The sequence below is a fragment of the Eptesicus fuscus genome, chromosome 13 (assembly GCF_027574615.1).
Source record: "Eptesicus fuscus isolate TK198812 chromosome 13, DD_ASM_mEF_20220401, whole genome shotgun sequence".
Classification (NCBI taxonomy): Eukaryota; Metazoa; Chordata; class Mammalia; order Chiroptera; family Vespertilionidae; genus Eptesicus; species Eptesicus fuscus.
The window spans coordinates 32,057,442-32,075,177 of NC_072485.1; the positions used below are offsets into that span (position 1 = coordinate 32,057,442).

The 17,736-nt window shown below is 41.6% G+C and overlaps 1 protein-coding gene across 11 annotated transcripts in view; it reads left to right on the top strand.

Annotated features, from left to right (window-relative positions):
* Nucleotides 1–17,736, top strand: part of DLG2 (discs large MAGUK scaffold protein 2) — a 1,173,098-nt gene that overhangs the window by 738,069 nt on the left and 417,293 nt on the right. For 7 of the 11 annotated variants that reach the window (XM_054725747.1, XM_054725750.1, XM_028128522.2 and 4 more), the window contains one exon: nt 11,458–11,613. The exons of the other annotated variants lie outside the window; for them this stretch is intronic. In XM_054725747.1, the coding sequence (XP_054581722.1) occupies nt 11,458–11,613 (156 nt within the window). The remainder of the gene's footprint in view (nt 1–11,457; nt 11,614–17,736) is intronic. 11 annotated transcript variants of the gene reach the window in all.

Below are 17,736 nucleotides of genomic sequence, written 5' to 3' on the forward strand. Positions count from 1 at the left end.
CTGCTTAGAGTTCAGTGTAAGAGAAGTCAGCCTCTTGCTTAATCCTTATCATTACTGTGTTAGATGTTGAGCCACCAAGTTCACAACCAGTCCTGTATTCTCTTTTATCCCCTGGTTACTTCCCAAAATTCTGCCCTTAACACCTACTTTCTCAGGCCTGGAAATCAGTCTTCTTATGCTTCTCCATATCCATGGCCAAAAAAAAACACCCCAGTGTATTATTTTTGAAGAGGAGCATGAGGCACCCTTATAAAATTAAAACCCTTTACTTCTGAATTATGTCAGGCAATATACTAGATGCTTAGGGATCCAAGTCCTTGGCCTCCCAGCTGCATCATTAATATAGTTTGGTTCTATGTCCTGCTTATACAGGAACATGAGGCTGGGTGTGCCCTCCCCGTTTGGGGAAGCCAAGGAAGGCCACTGAAGGATGAGGTTGGAGAATCTGAGCAGTTTACAGTTTATCCAGATCAGTCTATAAGACAGAGAAATTTATGTTTGAAGGCATACAAATATATAACCTAAACCCTTCCTATTGCAATTTTAGGTTCTCTATTTTAGTTCTAGCTCAGCAAAATAGAATAAAAAGTACTGAACATTTTTTTTTTCTGTTACTACTCTATTTTCTATGGTAGTGCTTCATTCATACATTCTGGTATTCAGGAAAGCTATGGGGAAACAAAGATTAATGAGATTCAGGCCTGATCCTCTATGAGCTAAGAGTCTAGAAAGGAAAGAGCCCTGTGAACCAGACGTGACAGTACATTAGGTTAGGGACCTGAGGGCTTGGAGAGCAGTCCCTTTCATGGAGGGACTCAAAATGTGAGTCACTTTAAAGAAAAACCCAATAAAGTGTGAGTCACTCTTACTGTTACCTCTAAGAGAAGGGAGTCATATTCCTTTGACCTTGTATCTGTAGGTTCTACACAGATTAGCGTTTACAATCACTGTCATTGTCATTATCATCATTGTGTGAAACATTTATAATCCCTGGTACGGGGCTGGGACTAAGGTGAGGTAAGCAGACACAAAATTTAAGGAGACATCAAGAAACTCAGTAATTAAAGTAATATGTTAATGCAATTTTTTTAGATAATCGAGTTAATAAAAATATCAGAATTCTATAGACAGGGTCTCAGGTATTATGGGATTACATAGGGGTCCAAGGTTTCATCTTTTGTCTTTGTGTGGCATGGTTGAAATGATCTGAAAGAGACAGTAAAAACAATCAAAGTGCCCATTTTATTTTCACTCGATTGGTTGCAAGCACGAGATCAGACCTAAACTCCTATAAAGGAGTGGGGTGGGAAATGGTGGTTTATTATCATTATACTAGAGGCCCGGTGCACAAAATTCATGCACGGGGGTGTGTCCCTCAGCCCATCTTGTACCCTCTCCAATCTGGGACCCCTCGAGGGTGTGTCCCTCAGCCCATCTTGTACCCTCTCCAATCTGGGACCCCTACCAGGATCGGGCCTAAACGGGCAGTCGGACATCCCTCTCACAATCCGGGACTGCTGGCTCCTAACTGCTCACCTGCCTGCCTTCCTGATTGCCCCCAATCGCTTCTGCCTGCCAGCCTGATCACCCCCTAACCACACCCCTGCCAGCCTGATTGATGCCTAACTGCTCCCCTGCCATCCTGATTGCCCCTAACTGTCCTCCCCAGCTGACCTGGTCACCCCTAACTGCCCTCCCCTGCAGGCCTGGGTCCCCCCCAACTGCCCTTCCCTGCAGGCCTGGTCGCCCCCAACTTCCCTCCTCTGCTGGCCTGGTCACCCCTAACTGCCCTCCTCCGCAGGCTTGATCGCCCACAACTGCCCTCCCTTGCAGGCCTGGTCCCTCCCAACTGCCCTCTCCTGCTGGCCATCTTGTGGCAGCCATCTTTGACCACATGGGGGCAGCCATCTTGTGTTGGGGTGATGGTCAATTTGCATATTACTCTTTTATTAGATAGGCTAGCGAATGTCATATGGGAACCAGCAGAGAAATTCCATAGCAAGAGCCATAACAATACCCTTAAATAATGACTACAGACTGTTATTCTAAATTCAAGGAACCTCTAGACACATTACCAACAACATTTGGAGGAGCTTCACTCTGGTGCTCTATAATTCGTGAACACTGCTACAGCTTCCCTCTACACGTCTGTGTCTTTCCCTGATTCTACCAGCTGATAATTCATTTTTCTTCCCCTTCATTCATGTTCCACAGGAGAATCCAATTAGCCTAGCTTTTTTTTTTTTTTTTAATTTAAAAAACAAATTTTTTGGAGCCCTGTTATCCATACAGGTCATGTTTGCAGAGTCAGAGGCTAGGGGAGGACTGAGTTGGGTTGGAGTCAAGTTGGGCAAATGACAAGGAACAGTTGCAGGCAAGGTAGTTTTTTGTAGAATAGGATTAGATGAAGCACCTCCCTCTAATATACCAGCATTATAGACTATTATGGACTAGCAATTGAAAATGCCAAGGAAACAGAATAGCAAGTACTAATGCGGTTCAGAGAAGAGAGATCACCAAGGGCCAGGCTGTGCTAATTCTATGTGACAAGAGCCTGTAATTATAAACCCATAGACATGCAAATATATGCAGATGTCTCAGCATTGGCGACTACAAAGCCATTTATCTCTGGCCCCCTGATAAGTGGACAACAAGGTAAATGATTGTTTATAAATTCACTTAGAGATTCTACTAGAATCTCTATTTTTCCTCTCTTCTGGAGGCATCCACAGAATGAAGAGAGACAGTAGGTACCTCGGATTGAATTTCCATATTCATTACCTTCTGACCTAGGTGGCTCTGGAGGTTTATAATAGGATAAACAGGCCTTTTCAGGTTTGCCTGGCTGATTTACACTGCCGGAAATCATTTCACTTCTTTACTGAATAAATGGGAAGTGATGGAGGCATCTGTGTCTGCCACCCAAATCCCAGTGACAGCTCATAAACTGGCATTACTTTTCTGTCTCTCAGAGAGGTCACAGATAATAAAACTGCAGGGAAATACAAAGAATGCTGAGTGCTGGCTCTATGCCTTCTGGAACTCAGGGCTGAGAGGTCTTTAAGGAGCCCCATGCCCATGGGGTGACTCTCACAGGAACTGGGGGCAAGAGTCGCAATGGCCAGACTTGCACATATAGGAAGCCCATTTCCTGAGCTTGAGTGAACCTTGCACAGCAAACTGTCAGTTCTAATTGTAAACACTGGGATCTCTGTTCTGTATAATCTGTGAAAACTAATGATGGCCTAAAAAATGTAAACCTACTTAAGAGATTCAAAATAACTAAGGGCTTCCTTTTTCATTTCTTTCTATGGAGAATGGTAAAAAAATAAAATTTTACCCTGGCTGGTTTGGCTCAGTGGTTAGTGTTGGCCTGCGGACTGAAGGGTCCTGGGTTCTATTTCAATCAAGGGTACATGCTTGGCGTCCCTGGGTCCGGGTGAGACCATGTGTCCCTGGATCTGGGTGAGGCCTCGTGCAACTAGGCCCGGGTGAGCCCAAGTGGCCCTGGGTCTGGGAGAGGCCAAGCGTCCCTGGATCCGGGTGAGACCATGTGTCCCTGGATCCGGGTGAGGCCTCGTGCACCTAGGCCCGGGTGAGCCCAAGTGGCCCTGGGTCTGGGAGAGGCCAAGCGTCCCTGGGTCCGGGTGAGACCATGTGTCCCAGGATCCGGGTGAGGCCTCGTGCACCTAGGCCCGGGTGAGCCCAAGTGGCCCTGGGTCTGGGAGAGGCCAAGCGTCCCTGGGTCCGGGTGAGACCATGTGTCCCTGGATCCGGGTGAGGCCTCGTGCACCTAGGCCCGGGTGAGCCCAAGTGGCCCTGGGTCTGGGAGAGGCCAAGCGTCCCTGGGTCCGGGTGAGACCATGTGTCCCTGGATCCGGGTGAGGCCTCGTGCACCTAGGCCCGGGTGAGCCCAAGTGGCCCTGGGTCTGGGAGAGGCCAAGCATCCCTGGGTCCGGGTGAGACCATGTGTCCCTGGATCCGGGTGAGGCCTCGTGCACCTAGGCCCGGGTGAGGCCACATGCCCCTGGGTCTGGGAGAGGCCAAGCATCCCTGGGTCCGGGTGAGACCATGCGTCCCTGGATCCGGATGAGGCCTCGTGCACCTAGGCCCGGGTGAGCCCAAGTGGCCCTGGGTCTGGGAGAGGCCAAGCGTCCCTGGGTCCGGGTGAGACCATGTGTCCCTGGATCCGGGTGAGGCCTCGTACACCTAGGCCCGGGTGAGCCCAAGTGGCCCTGGGTCTGGGAGAGGCCAAGCGTCCCTGGGTCCGGGTGCGACCATGTGTCCCTGGATCCGGATGAGGCCTCGTGCACCTAGGCCCGGGTGAGGCCACGTGCCCCTGGGTCTGGGAGAGGCTAAGCGTCCCTGGGTCCGGGTGAGACCATGCGTCCCTGGATCCGGATGAGGCCTCGTGCACCTAGGCCCCGGTGAGCCCAAGTGGCCCTGGGTCTGGGAGAGGCCAAGCGTCCCTGGGTCCGGGAGAGACCATGTGTCCCTGGAACCAGGTGAGGCCTTGTGCAACTAAGCCCGGGTGAGGCCACGTGCCCCTGGGTCTGGGAGAGGCCAAGCGTCCCTGGGTACGGGTGAAGCCAGATCCTGGGTCCGGGTGAGGCCGTGCGCCCCTGGATCCATCCGGGTGAGGCTGGGTCCCAGGCCCGGGTGAGACCATGCGCCCCTTGGGTATGGGTGAGGCCACGTGCCCCTTAGTCCGGGTGACGCCGTGCCCCTGGGTTCGGCCGAGACCAAACCAGAGGGAGTCGGACCTCCATTACCACCATTTGTCCACCATCCAGAGCTGAGGGGTCAGTGCTGACATGTACACATAAGGAACTACTGGACATTGAAATTGGGTCTCAAAAGAACTGTTGGTCCAGGGGGAAGCTCGCTACAGATTGATTCATTTTCCTGTCAGCATAACTATTATTGCTCGTCTCACATTCAGTTCTTATTAGTATATATCTAGTGACATATGATCTCGCTCATCTAGGGGAAATGATGAACAACATAGACTGAGGAACAAGAACAGAACCAGAAGCAAGGAGGCATCGATCGGACTATCGGGCCTCAGAGGGAGGATAGGGGAGGGTAGGGGGAGGGTGGGGGGGAGGGGGAGAGTTCAACCAAAGGACCTGTATGCATGCATATAAGCCTATCCAACGGTTAAGTTCAACAGGGGATTGGGGCATGCGTGGGGAGAGGGGTGGGATGGGAATGGGGGGATGAGGACAAATATGTGACACCTTAATCAATAAAGAAATTTAAAAAAAAAAAAAAAGGGTACATGCTTGGGTTGGGGGTCTCAATCCCCAGGAGGGGACTTGCGGGAGACAGCTGATCGATGATTCTCATCATTGATGTTTCTCTCTCTCTCTCTCTCTCTCTCTCTCTCTCTCTCTCTCTCTCTCTCCCTCCCTCCCTCCTTTCCCTCCCTCCCTCTCTGAAATCAATAAAAAATATATGGAAATAAATAAAATTTTTATTCATTCAAAGAAACATTCCTCAAGTATCAAATATATGCCATTCCCTGTGTTCAGACTGTAGCTTGATGTAGTACTTCTGGATGTTGTACTGTGGCCTATATAGTATATAATATATGCTAGAATTCTAGGATTATAATGAAGTTAGCAGACAGACATCTTCAAATCTGAACCCCACTTTATGCCACTTGAAAGGAAATTCTCACTTACATTTTTTTATTTTATTAAATTTATTGAGGTGACTTTGGTTAATAAAATTCTGTAGGTTCCAAGTGTACATTTCTATATATTGCATTGTCTGTTCACCATCCAAAGTCAAATTTCCTTTTGTCACCATATATTTGATCCCTTTCACCCTTTTCTACCTCCCTCCATCCCTCTTTCCCTCTGGTAACCATCATACTGCTGTCTGTGTCTATGAGGGTTTTTGGTGTGGGGTTTTCTGTGTGTGTGTGTGTTTTTGTTTTTTTTTTTTTTTTTTTTCGGTATCTTTGTCTTTTTTGTTAGTGTGTTGCTTTCAGTTTTATGTCCCACATAGGAGTGAAATCATATGGTTCTTGACTTACTTTGCTTACCATGATATTCTCAAGACCCATTCATACTGTCACAAATGTCAGTATTTCGTCTGTTCTTATGGTTAGATAGTATTCCACTGTATATATGCACCATGTCTACTTTATCCAGTCATCTATTGAAGGTTATTTCTATGTCTTGGCCATTGTAAATAATGCTGCAATGTACATAAGGGATACAGATATCTTTATAAATAAATGTTTTCAAATTATTCAGGTAGAGGGATTGCTGGTTCATATGGTTATTCTATGCTTCATTTTTGAGGAACCTCAACTGTTTTCTGTAGTGGCTGCACCAATTCATATTTTCACCAGCAGTGTGTGAAAGTTTTCACCACAACCTCTCCAACACTTGTTATTGTCTTGTTGATAATATCCATTCTAACAGGTGTGAGGTGGTATCTTACTGTGGCTTTGATTTGCATTTCCCTAATAGCTAGTGAATTTGGGCATCTTTTTAAATATCTGTTGGTCATTTGTATATCTTCTTGAGAGAAATGTATGTTTAGGCCCTCAGCCAATATTTTTAATTGCATTGTTTGTTTTTTGTTGTTGAGTTGTACAGGTTCTTTATATATTTTGAATATTAACACCTTCTTGGAGGTATTATTTACAAGTATCTTCTCCTTGTAAAGGAGATTGCCTTTTTTTGTGGATGGTTTCTTTGTTGATTGCCTTTTTTTGTGGATGGTTTCTTTGTTGTGCAGAAGCTTTTTAGTTTGATATAGTCCCATTCATTTATTTTTGCTTTTGCATCCCTTGCTTTTGAGGTCAAATTTATAAAATTCTCTCTAAGGCCAAGGTCCATAGTTTAGTACCAATGTTTTATTTTATGTATTTTATTGTTTCAGGTCTTATATTTAGGACTTTGATCCATTTTGAGTTAATTTTTGTGTATGGTAATAAACAGTCTAGTTCCTTCTTTTATATGTGGCTTTCTAATTTTCACAGCACCATTTATTGAAGAAGCTTTCTTTTATTTTTTTTTTTTTTTTTTTCCATTGTGTGTTTTTGGCTCCTTCATCAAAAAGTAATTGCTCACGTATATATGGGTTTATTTCTGGGCTATCATTTCTGTTCCATTGGTCTGTTTGTTGGTTTTTCTGCCACTATCATGCTGTTTTGATTATTGTCACTGACGTTTTCAATTTAGTTATTTGGTTGCAAGAGAACATTATCATTATTGCAAAAGGGTTTAGTCAAATTTGTTGAGCAGTTATTTTAATGTTTTTTTTAATCTACCCATCTTCTGAGATATCAATTGTTCTCTCAAAAAAAGAAAAGAAAGAAAGAAAGAAACTGGATTTGATATATCTACTCTTTAACCAGTGACTGTATAAAAAATGTAAATAAAAAGGGAAGGAATGAAATATAAAAATGAGCCTGTAATATCAGTAGCTATATTTCTGCATTGATAAGGCAATGAATCCTGAATATTGATGCTTAGGCAAGAAATCAATCCCCTATAAAACAATTCTGGAAGTGACTGTAGGCAAAGAAATAAGGGCCTCTTTCTAAAATCTAATGTATTTAAGCTTCCTCCAAATAACAAGTCTACTAAACTCATGAGTCATAAAATAACATTACACCCATAAAATGGTTCCAAAAGACATAGGTAAAAGTCTTAAAAGTTCAACAGTGTGCAATGTATAGGGCTTCATTTTTATTGTCTTGAATTTATTGTAGTGTTTACAGGGAAGCTGATTTTCCCTTGATTTAGTTGAGTACAATACAAGTGGGGATTTTTCCCCCCTAAGATATGTATTAGCTAGCTTTGATTCTGATAATTTGTCTCAAAATATACTGCTACTGAGGTAAACGGACTAAGGGAAAATTGCTAACATAATTTTCTTGGTCTGTCGAGTCAACATCAGACTAAGAAAATTGAATCAGCCCTCCTAGGCAGAAAGTACAATGTTATTGAAATGACATCATCCTGAAAATGTTTTATGGCTTAAAAGAAATCATCAGTTCCTTTATCCTTAGGCCTTGTGCTGGCAGTTTAGATCAACTACCATTTTATATATCTAACATTTTTAAATAAAGATACAGTGAGTTCTCTAAACAGTCATAGACTTAAAATTTATAGTCAGAAAAAAGTATTCTTTATATTTTTTCTGTGTATACAGAAGGTGTTAGATGAACCTCTGGCATAATTAAATGTATTGTCACTTTATCAAAGGCTCTATATATCATTATTACTTTTTAAAAATATATTTTTATTGATATCAGAGAGGAAGAGAGAGGGAGAGAGAGATAGAAAAATCAATAATGAGAGAGAATCACCCATCAGTTGCCTCCTGCACGCCCACTACTCGGGATCAAGCCTGCAACCCAGGCATGTGCCCCTAATAGGAATCTAACCCAGGACCCTTCAGTCCGCAGGCTGACACTCTATCTACTGAGCCAAGGCAGCTAGGGCTATAGTTATTTCTTTGTATTAGATTACAAACCTTTGTGGAGCACAGGTTCTGACATTATGCTCCACTAGTGATATTGTTTGCCTGCATCCTCAAGGTTGCTTCATGGTCCAAGATGACCACTGAAGCTCCAGCCATCACATATAGATTCCAGGTCAGCAGGGGGAGGAAGTAGGAGAGAACAAAACTGCAAGGGTCCCATTAAGCAGTCAGGTCAGGAATCTCACAAAATCCTTCTGCTCAAATCACAGTGGGCTGAATATCTTCACAGGCCACATCTATCTACAAAGGAGGCTGAGAAACAAAGTCTTTACTATAGAAAAAGTGACAAGTGGAAACTCAGGTTTCTATTATTAAGAAAAGAAGAATACATGTATGTTTAGAAGGCAATACAGCCATTTCTACCACAGCAGCTGTATCTCAGAGTGGACAAACTGGAGAATGATATCAGGTCCTCTTGTGATAACCTACCCAGAGTAATTCCCATAGAGCTCGTACATGCCCCTCATTTTTATCTGATTGATATTTATGCAGCTCACTAATACAAAGCCCTTATCAAGCTGCATTTTTGTGTGGACATGCATAGTTTAGGTGCAGAAAAGACTTTCATCTCTGAAGGTGACTTTCTTTATCTGTTCAGCATGTGGGTCTTTCTATCTCCAAGACCATGAGAAATGTGTGCATATCTTCATAAAGATGCACATATCAACAAATCAAAACAGACTCCCCCAAAATAAAAATAAAAAATACTATCTAATCTATTTTGACAGATATATTTCAGTAGCTGATACAGAAACTTACAAACGTGCTAGGTTTACCTGAAAGTGGCATAGTTATCTTAACTAAATATATGCCAACTTCCCTAAAGTAAGAACAATTTTGGTTATCTCATTGAAGAGCCTTAAAAACCGTATTGGACACTGGGATAGAACAAGCTGACTGTATTGTAAAGTACCTCATTTTACTACTGAGATGATTATTCTGGAGGACAAAATAGGCCTCTGAATGTCTCCTCTTCATCCTCAGCCCCTCTATGGTATAAACAGGTCAAGACATCTCTTTCTGTGGGGTGGAAAGGTCTGTGTTAGGGAAGAATCCAATTATCTAGACAGTGTGTCTGCCATGACTGGCTCGGAATCTATAATAATAAAAGCGTAATATGCTAATTAGACCAGACAGCCGAACGACCTTCTGGACAGCCTTCTGGATGTCCTTCTGGATGACCTTCTGGATGAAGCCAGGGCTGCGAGGGCTGAGGCAAGCCACCACCACGGCTGTGAAGGCCGAGCCCGTTGCATGAATTTCATGCATTGGGCCTCTAGTAATATTATAAATGAGGTAAAGTTCGCCTTTAATACTTTGCTTATTCTCTTTTCCTCCCTGATCTCCCTCCTCAGTCCGTTCAGGAAGCATTGGTTGAGTATCTGTTATACATTAGGGGCCATGTTGGGGGCTGGAGCTACAGAAACATGGACTGTGCCCTCACCGAGTTTGCCACATACATTTCCTGTACTTGCTCAGGCACTTGGCCACTACTTGCTGCCTCTGGGGTCTTGTGGGCCAACGGGTGCTCTCGGCCCTGTGTCCCGACCTGCTCCTTACCTTCCCAGCCAAGCTTACCCTTCCTGCATCTGTGGCCCAAACTGCTAGATAGCTCTTGCACTTAAATTTATATCTTTCAATTCTTACCTTAAAGAATATTAGTAATTGCCCTAACCAGTTTGGCTCAGTGTAAAGAGCATCGGGCTGCGGACTCAAGGGTCCCAGGTTCGATTCCGGTCAAGGGCATGTACCTTGGTTGCGGGCACATCCCCGGTGGGGGTGTGCAGGAGGCAGCTGATTGATGTTTCTGTCTCATCAATGTTTCTAACTCTCTATCCCTCTCCCTTCCTCTCTGTAAAAAATCAATAAAATATATTTTTTTAAAAAGAATATTAGTAGCAATTTCAGGTATGTTAAAAGTGTGGGATAGAGCTATGGGATTTTTTTTTATAGGTCATGGATCTCTGACCAAATATTATAAGTAAAAGTTGTCTGATTATAGTATATATGATTATAAGTAATAACTATTAAAATATTGCTATTTTGATAATGTTTCAGTATCCCTAGATTAATTCATTTAATAGACATTTTACTAAAATGAGTATCCTATGTATAGAAAACTCTCTGAAATCAATTGTTGGGGAGGGGGGGATAATCTATAAATAAATATTTAGAGGAAACACCCAGATCATAAAAGCTATTAGATTCCTAGGTAGGGCCAACAACCACCCCCAAAATATGTGCAAGGTATGTGAAAAGTTGTATGCATATATTTATTTATCTGGGCATTCAATGAATATTTATGCAAGGTGTGCTGTGTCCCAGACTCTATTTTAGTGGCTAACAAAACAAATGAAGTCTTTGTCCTCATAAAATCCATGGTGTAGTGACAGTGGCAATAATAAATTAAACAAAACAAACCAACAAGAAAGATTATTCCATGCTGAGAAAAAAAATATTATGAAGTGAAATATGTGCCACAAAAGATAACAGGATGTCTTGGCCACAATGATCAAGGAGCGAACATCTCTATGAAGTACACGTTTAAGACGAGACTAACGTTTACAAAGGAGCCATGTATATGTGATACTTTCAACAATAAAGATATTAAATAAATAAATAAATAAATAAATAGGAGCCATGTCAGAGAATCCCAAGGTGTGGCATTTCAGACTCGATTATCCAAAAAGGCATGGCATTTGCAGGTTGATTTTGACACTACTGAGGTATCTGGCATGTAAATGTTAGCCATGCCAAATGTGAGCCAAAGTTCCATTTTCTAACCAGACATCCTGTTTCCTAAAAAGACTCTTAACTCAGGCCTAATGGAGCCCATAACATTGTTCTGGGTTTTCACTTCTGCGTATGGTGAAATGCTACCAGGTGCACAGTTGTTCAGTGTGTGTGCTAACCATGCAACTCTTTCTCTTCCTCTTGTGTCACCAGGCCTCCGGAACCCGTTTACAGCACTGTGAACAAACTGTGTGATAAGCCTCCTTCTCCCAGGCACTATTCCCCTGTTGAGTGTGACAAAAGCTTCCTTCTATCAGCTCCCTACCCCCACTACCACCTAGGCCTGCTCCCTGACTCTGAGATGACCAGGTACTGCATGCGCTTCCTCACTTCATCTTCTCGAATTGCATGTGCTTCCACCAGGAAAGAATGGGCAGAGCCCGCCTCTGCTCACTTCTCTTGCACTGGACATCTTCCTCGAGGCGGAGAGATGTGCTGCTCCCTTGGCGCAGTGGGGGAAATTAAGAACATTGCCTTGTTGTTTTTCCTGGTGTGTTCACAGAGCATTCAGACATGATCACATGATGCTCCAATGTTCTTGGTTCCCATGCATTTTTAATGAGGTATTAATTATACTTTTCTAGAAGAATTAATTTTGAAATTTAAGTAGCACTATTTCCCTCAATCCGAGGACAAAATAGAACATTTATTGAGTATATTTTTAGATAATATTTAGTAAACACTTACTGTGCTCCAGGCATACATAGCCCAAGAAGTTGATGCTATTATCACCGTTTAATATTTTAACTAAAGTATTAAATTAGTGCCATCACTTAACTGCTTCTTGAGGTATTAAACAACTTGTCCAAAACTACATAATTAACAGTTCTATCTGACCACAAAAAATATATTCTTTTAATTTTTCTGTTAATCCTCACCATTCTTTTTTTTTTTCTGTTAATCCTCAGACAAGGATATATTTCCATTGATTTTTAAAGAAAGTAGAAGGGAAGGGGAGAGACACAGAGAGAAACATCAATGTGAGAGAGACACATCAATTGCTTGCCTTCTGCAGGTGCCCCGACCAGAGTCGGGAATCAAGCCTGTAACTGAGGTACATGCTCTTGACCGGAATCAAACCCGGGACCCTTAAGTCTGCAAACCAGTACTCTAGCCACTGAGCCAAACCAGCCAGGGCAATAATATATTCTTACAGTATGTTATCAAGCTAGGCAATTACATATGTTCTCTTATTTAGTTATTCCTATTTTATATAAAAATAATAATAACAAAGTTTAAAGCAGTCAAGGCATTGCCATGAGTATATTGCTAATAAGTGTGGATTCCAGATTTGACCTTAGAATACTTTGAGTCTTTCCACAATTTTGTAAACCAATTGTTCTAAGTCTAAAGGTTGGATTTAATTTTTGCATTAATATTCTAAAGGATATGTATGGTAAACAATAAAACTTCATTTGTACATAAGAACCAAAGTCAGAGACAAAAGAGAGTCGGGAAAGAAAAGAGAGTGCAGTGTTCCATAAAGTAGTCCCAATTCAGTTTCAATTGAGAGGTCTCACTTGTGATGTTCCTAGATATAAGGGGATGCTTACATAGGTATGTTTTCAGATGGAATATTTTCATATGTCTTCATAATATTGTTAGGGCAGAGAAAATATAGATTTTACAATGACTCAAAGTGATAATGAATATATCAAGAGGGTTTCAGAACATTATCTCTAATTTTTGGTATTTTCAAAGAATAAGTTTAGAAGTTAATTACTGACCTCCCTAGGGAGTTAAATAGCAAATTTTAAATTATAGCTAACATTTTTAGAAATAAATGAGAAGACATATTTTTGGCTATGTAATTAGATGAGGCATTTTCACTAATTTGCAAAAATTAAATCCTAATAATATTTGAGAATGCCTTATAAGTATTAATTATATCCTCCTATATTTTTAACAAATCATAAAAACTATTTTTTGATACAGTGAACTATACAGTTTTGAACCTAAGAGAGCAAAGTCACTATAGCTAGGGAAGTGAGGAGGGAGGTACACACACCTACAACCACTTTCTAACAATTATGCATCTATAGTCAGCTACAGAAAGGCAACTAACACTTTTTGAGCTCTTCCTCTGTGCCAGGCATTTTAAGCACTTCTTATGAGTTATTCCTTTTAACCTTGACAATCACCATATGAGATAGGTGCTATCATTATCGGTTTTTAAAAATAAGAAAACCGAGGCTGGAGAAGTTGCCTGACATGCCCAAGATCACCCACTGACAAGTGGCCCGACTGGGATTCAAACCCAGGTGACCATTAGCACCTGCATTGGCACAGACACGAGGGCAGAGATGTCCTTGCTTGCTGGAAAAATTCTCCGCCCATTTCTCTTCTTCTCTCTGTTATTTTTACCATGTTTTCTACATTTCCCTTCTTCTGGCTCAGTGTCAATGAATGAATATATATATTATATATATCCTGTGCTCTTTTCTGATTAACATTAAAATTACATTACTTGCATTCCACTGAGGATTTTGATGCATCCCTCCATAAAAACTCACCAAAGCCAATAAGCATATGATACAGTCTACCTTTTGTGTAGACCCACCAGATATGATTCTTTCTAGTTTAATTTCTGTAATCTATATTATCAAGAGCATTGGCTTTTTCCCCAAATTAAAAAAATTACAGTATAATGTTGAGTATGCCTTTTTTCAAATTGTACATCCACTGCTATCCTGATATGCATCAGTCTCCAACCCCTACCCTCCATCATCCCTCTGGGAATTTTATTTTATATTTATCTAAATTATCTTCTTTTTCCCCCTTTTCCTTTCCCCTTTTTGTATTTTATTCTTCATTTCTAAAAAAAAAAAAAAAAAAAAAGCCTCTTTCTCTCACACACACATTTTAGTTTTATTGCCACTAGTACACTGATACTAAAATTCTTGATTTCACCCCATTTTGCTCCCCTTTCAAGCTTCCCTAACTCAATAAATGGCATATACATTCACCCCATTGCCCAAGCCAAAAACTTGAGAATTATACCTAAGACCTTGTTCTCAATCACATCCATCATTCAATCTATCTTCTAGTCCTATTGATTCTGCCTCCAAAAGGTACCTCAAATCTATTTATTCTTCTGTACTTCCAGTTCCACTTTAATCCAAGCCTCCATCATCTCCCATCTACAATAGCTCCTCATTGGTCTCACCACTTCTATTATTGTCCTCCTGGTTTATTCTCGGTGCAACCAGTGATCTGTAAAAATACAGATCAGAACTAGTGCTCTCTTTGCATTAGTACAAATGCAAAGTCATTAACAGAGCATCCAAGCTATGCATGATTTCACCCCTGCCTGCCTCTTAAACATCTTCCCTTTGCTGACCACGTTACTTACATTCACAAAATGCATTCAATCTCTTCCTGTCTCGAGCGCTTCCCACATGCTCCTTCCTCAAACTGGAAAGCTCTTCTTACACCTTGCCTGGTTAACTTCTGGTCATCTTAGATCTAAGCTTAAATTGCGTTTCCTTGGAGAAGATCCCTGAAAGAGAAAATCTGGTTCCCTGTTGTATTCTTTCTCTTTTTTTCTAGAAGGTTCAAGTTGTTTGATATTGTACATTTATTTATGTAAGCTCCATGAGTGGAATTGTGTCAGATTTGTACACTGCTATACCCTTATTGCTTAGCATAGTGCCTGGCAAAGCAGGAGCTCAGAATTATTGAGTGACCAGTAAACATAGAAATAAAATCAACAGGCAGACTAGCCAACAGATACCTGTTCCAGGGACAGGTCATAGTTCTAGCTGCTCTTGACTCAGTTCTTGGCAGGTACATAAAACAACTCCATGAATGAATGAATCCAAGCATGGGAACAAATCACAATGTACTCGAGCTCACTCTGTATTGCACTTTCATCTTAGTTGATCTTGATGTTCAGTGGCCACGTTATAGATTCACTAGGTAACTGTCACTCCTTCATGGAGACTGAGGGATTCCTTTTGGAGGCTTTTTACTTCCTCTCCGATGGTTATCTAACTTACAGAATCTCAGAGGTGGGTGAGAACTTAGAATTACGGTAGATAAATAAGCCCTTATCCAACGCCAGTAATGATGAGGAACCCAATTCCTTCGTGAGCCCATGTCTTACTTCTACTCTTGGTAAAATAAAAGTATTGGGGGATATTCTGCCCTGAAAAGAATATTATAAGAACGTATGTATCAATTCGTTCAACCAAGATTTATCAAGCTCAGACAAAGTGCAAGATACTATATTAGGACAATGTTTATAAAGATGTGAACTGAAAACACTAATAAAAATGTTTAAAGATGACTAACCTTTAAAATGGAATATGTGGTAATCCATATTTTTCAGGGCATTTGAGAATTTCCCAGTCTATTTTAGAAGCATGTGCATACTGATACAGCAGTTACTATCTCAGATTAGGATATGAGCTACCTCTGTGGAAGTTAGCATGTGAAACCACTCACATACCAACTTAATCCCTAATCAGCATTCAGAAGAATGCAGGCCAGTCAGCAGAAGCTGGAGGAGTCAACCATCTGTTCTCTATGAATTTCAATGGGAATCCCCCAATTCTAAGCTCTTCGTGTTGATAGCAAACATCAGGGATGAATTAATTGTATATACAATTTACTTCTGTAACATCAACCAAAAGAAAACCGTGAAATTATTAGTTTTCCTTCGGGAAGCTCTTGAAATTACTTGGCAAAGTACCAGCTTTTAAGGCTGCAGACTACGTTTAGAATAATTGACTTTTCAGACCCTGCAAAAACAAGAAATGGGCAGAGCCTAGAATCAAACTAACATTTGGAGCTCTGTGGAAAACAAATGGGATTGCTGTAGGCTCCTGCTTATCTGGTGTGTCTTTTCTGATTTTTTTAAGGTAGTTTTTGATGTACTAATTGGTTTTATATTTTGGGAGAATGGTAAATTACTTAGCTTTTGATATTCCAAGGGCAAGAAGAAGAATATTCTAGTCTGTTTTCTCAACATGTATGGCATATTTTCATTCATCCTTTTACAGGGCTGGTCCTAATTATTGTTATTTTGTAGTTGATAATCAGAGGCAAGGTAAACATGACAAAGGCTAATTGAAATATGTTGGTTTGGCTCAGTGGCTAGAGTTTTGGCCTGTGGACTGAAGGGTCCCAGGTTTGATTCCAGTTAAGGGCACATGCCGGGGTTGTGGGCTCGATCCCCAGTAGGGGATGTGCAGGAGGCAGCCGATCAATGATTCTCTCTTATCATTGATGTTTCTATCTCTCTCTCCCTCTTCCTTCCTCTCTGAAATCAATATAAATAAATAAATAAATAAATACTTTAAAAAATATGTTAGCAGATAGATTGGAAATGGATTCTGAAGTATTATATGATCACTAGAGGCCCGGTGCACAAATTCGTGTACGGATGGGGTCCCTCCGCCTGGCCAGCAATCAGGACTGATCGGGGCCATCTTGCCCAGGCCCCGTGGAAGGTTGGCCAGCTGGGGAGGGACCGTAGGAGGGCTCCAGGGCATGTTCAGCCCCATCTTGCCCAGTCCCAATCGGCTGGACCCCAGAAGCAAGCTAACCTACTGGTCTGAGTGTCTGCCCCCTGGTAGTCAGTGCACATCACAGCAAGCGGTTGAGCAGCCTTATTAGCATATTACACTTTGATTGGTTGAACGGTCAACTGGACAACCAGACACTTAACATAGTAGGCTTTTATTATATAGGATAGTATATATTCACGACACTTCAGCTGGGTACCAGGCATCATCTTGGATGCCAGGGATTTGGAGATAAGTAAGGCATGGTCCTCCCCTTTAAACAGTTCAAAGATGTGTAAATGAAGAATTCATCGATGTGTTGTGATTGATGTATATCTGCCAAAGGCTCTCAGTTTCTCCAGTGCACCTAATCTCTAGGGCACTAAAGTGAGGCTAGTGTCAGAGTTTGTGATGGAAGCATGATCTTAGGCTGCCCCTTCTGCAGAGGTGTGAGCATGCACTCAGGCATGTTCCCCACTCACACCTTGTTTCATCTGTTCCTAGTCATTTATAAAAAGCATTATTTTCCAATGGGAAAATTTACCCTTACCTTCTCATAGTATACCTACAGAACTCAGAATGCAGGCAGAATTCACATTCTTTAAGCCAATCCCAGTTTGGGGACATGGAGTAAGATCTTTATCTCACAAGACCTCAACCACATGTTATGGTGGCCTATCTTTGGCAAGATTTAAATTATTGCAAAATAATAGAAAATGTATCCAGACCTGTAATTTTTTAACTCTTTCAAAGTCTGTATATCCAAAATCCATTATGGAAAAGGTTATATGGTTTGGAATTAGCAGATTTAGTTTATCTAACTCTCATCTACCATTCGGGCCTTTGTGCTGAGATTTTTCATAGTTCCTAAGGACAGATATGGCACTGCTCTCACTCCCTCAGGTAGTGGGAAGTGAGTGAACAG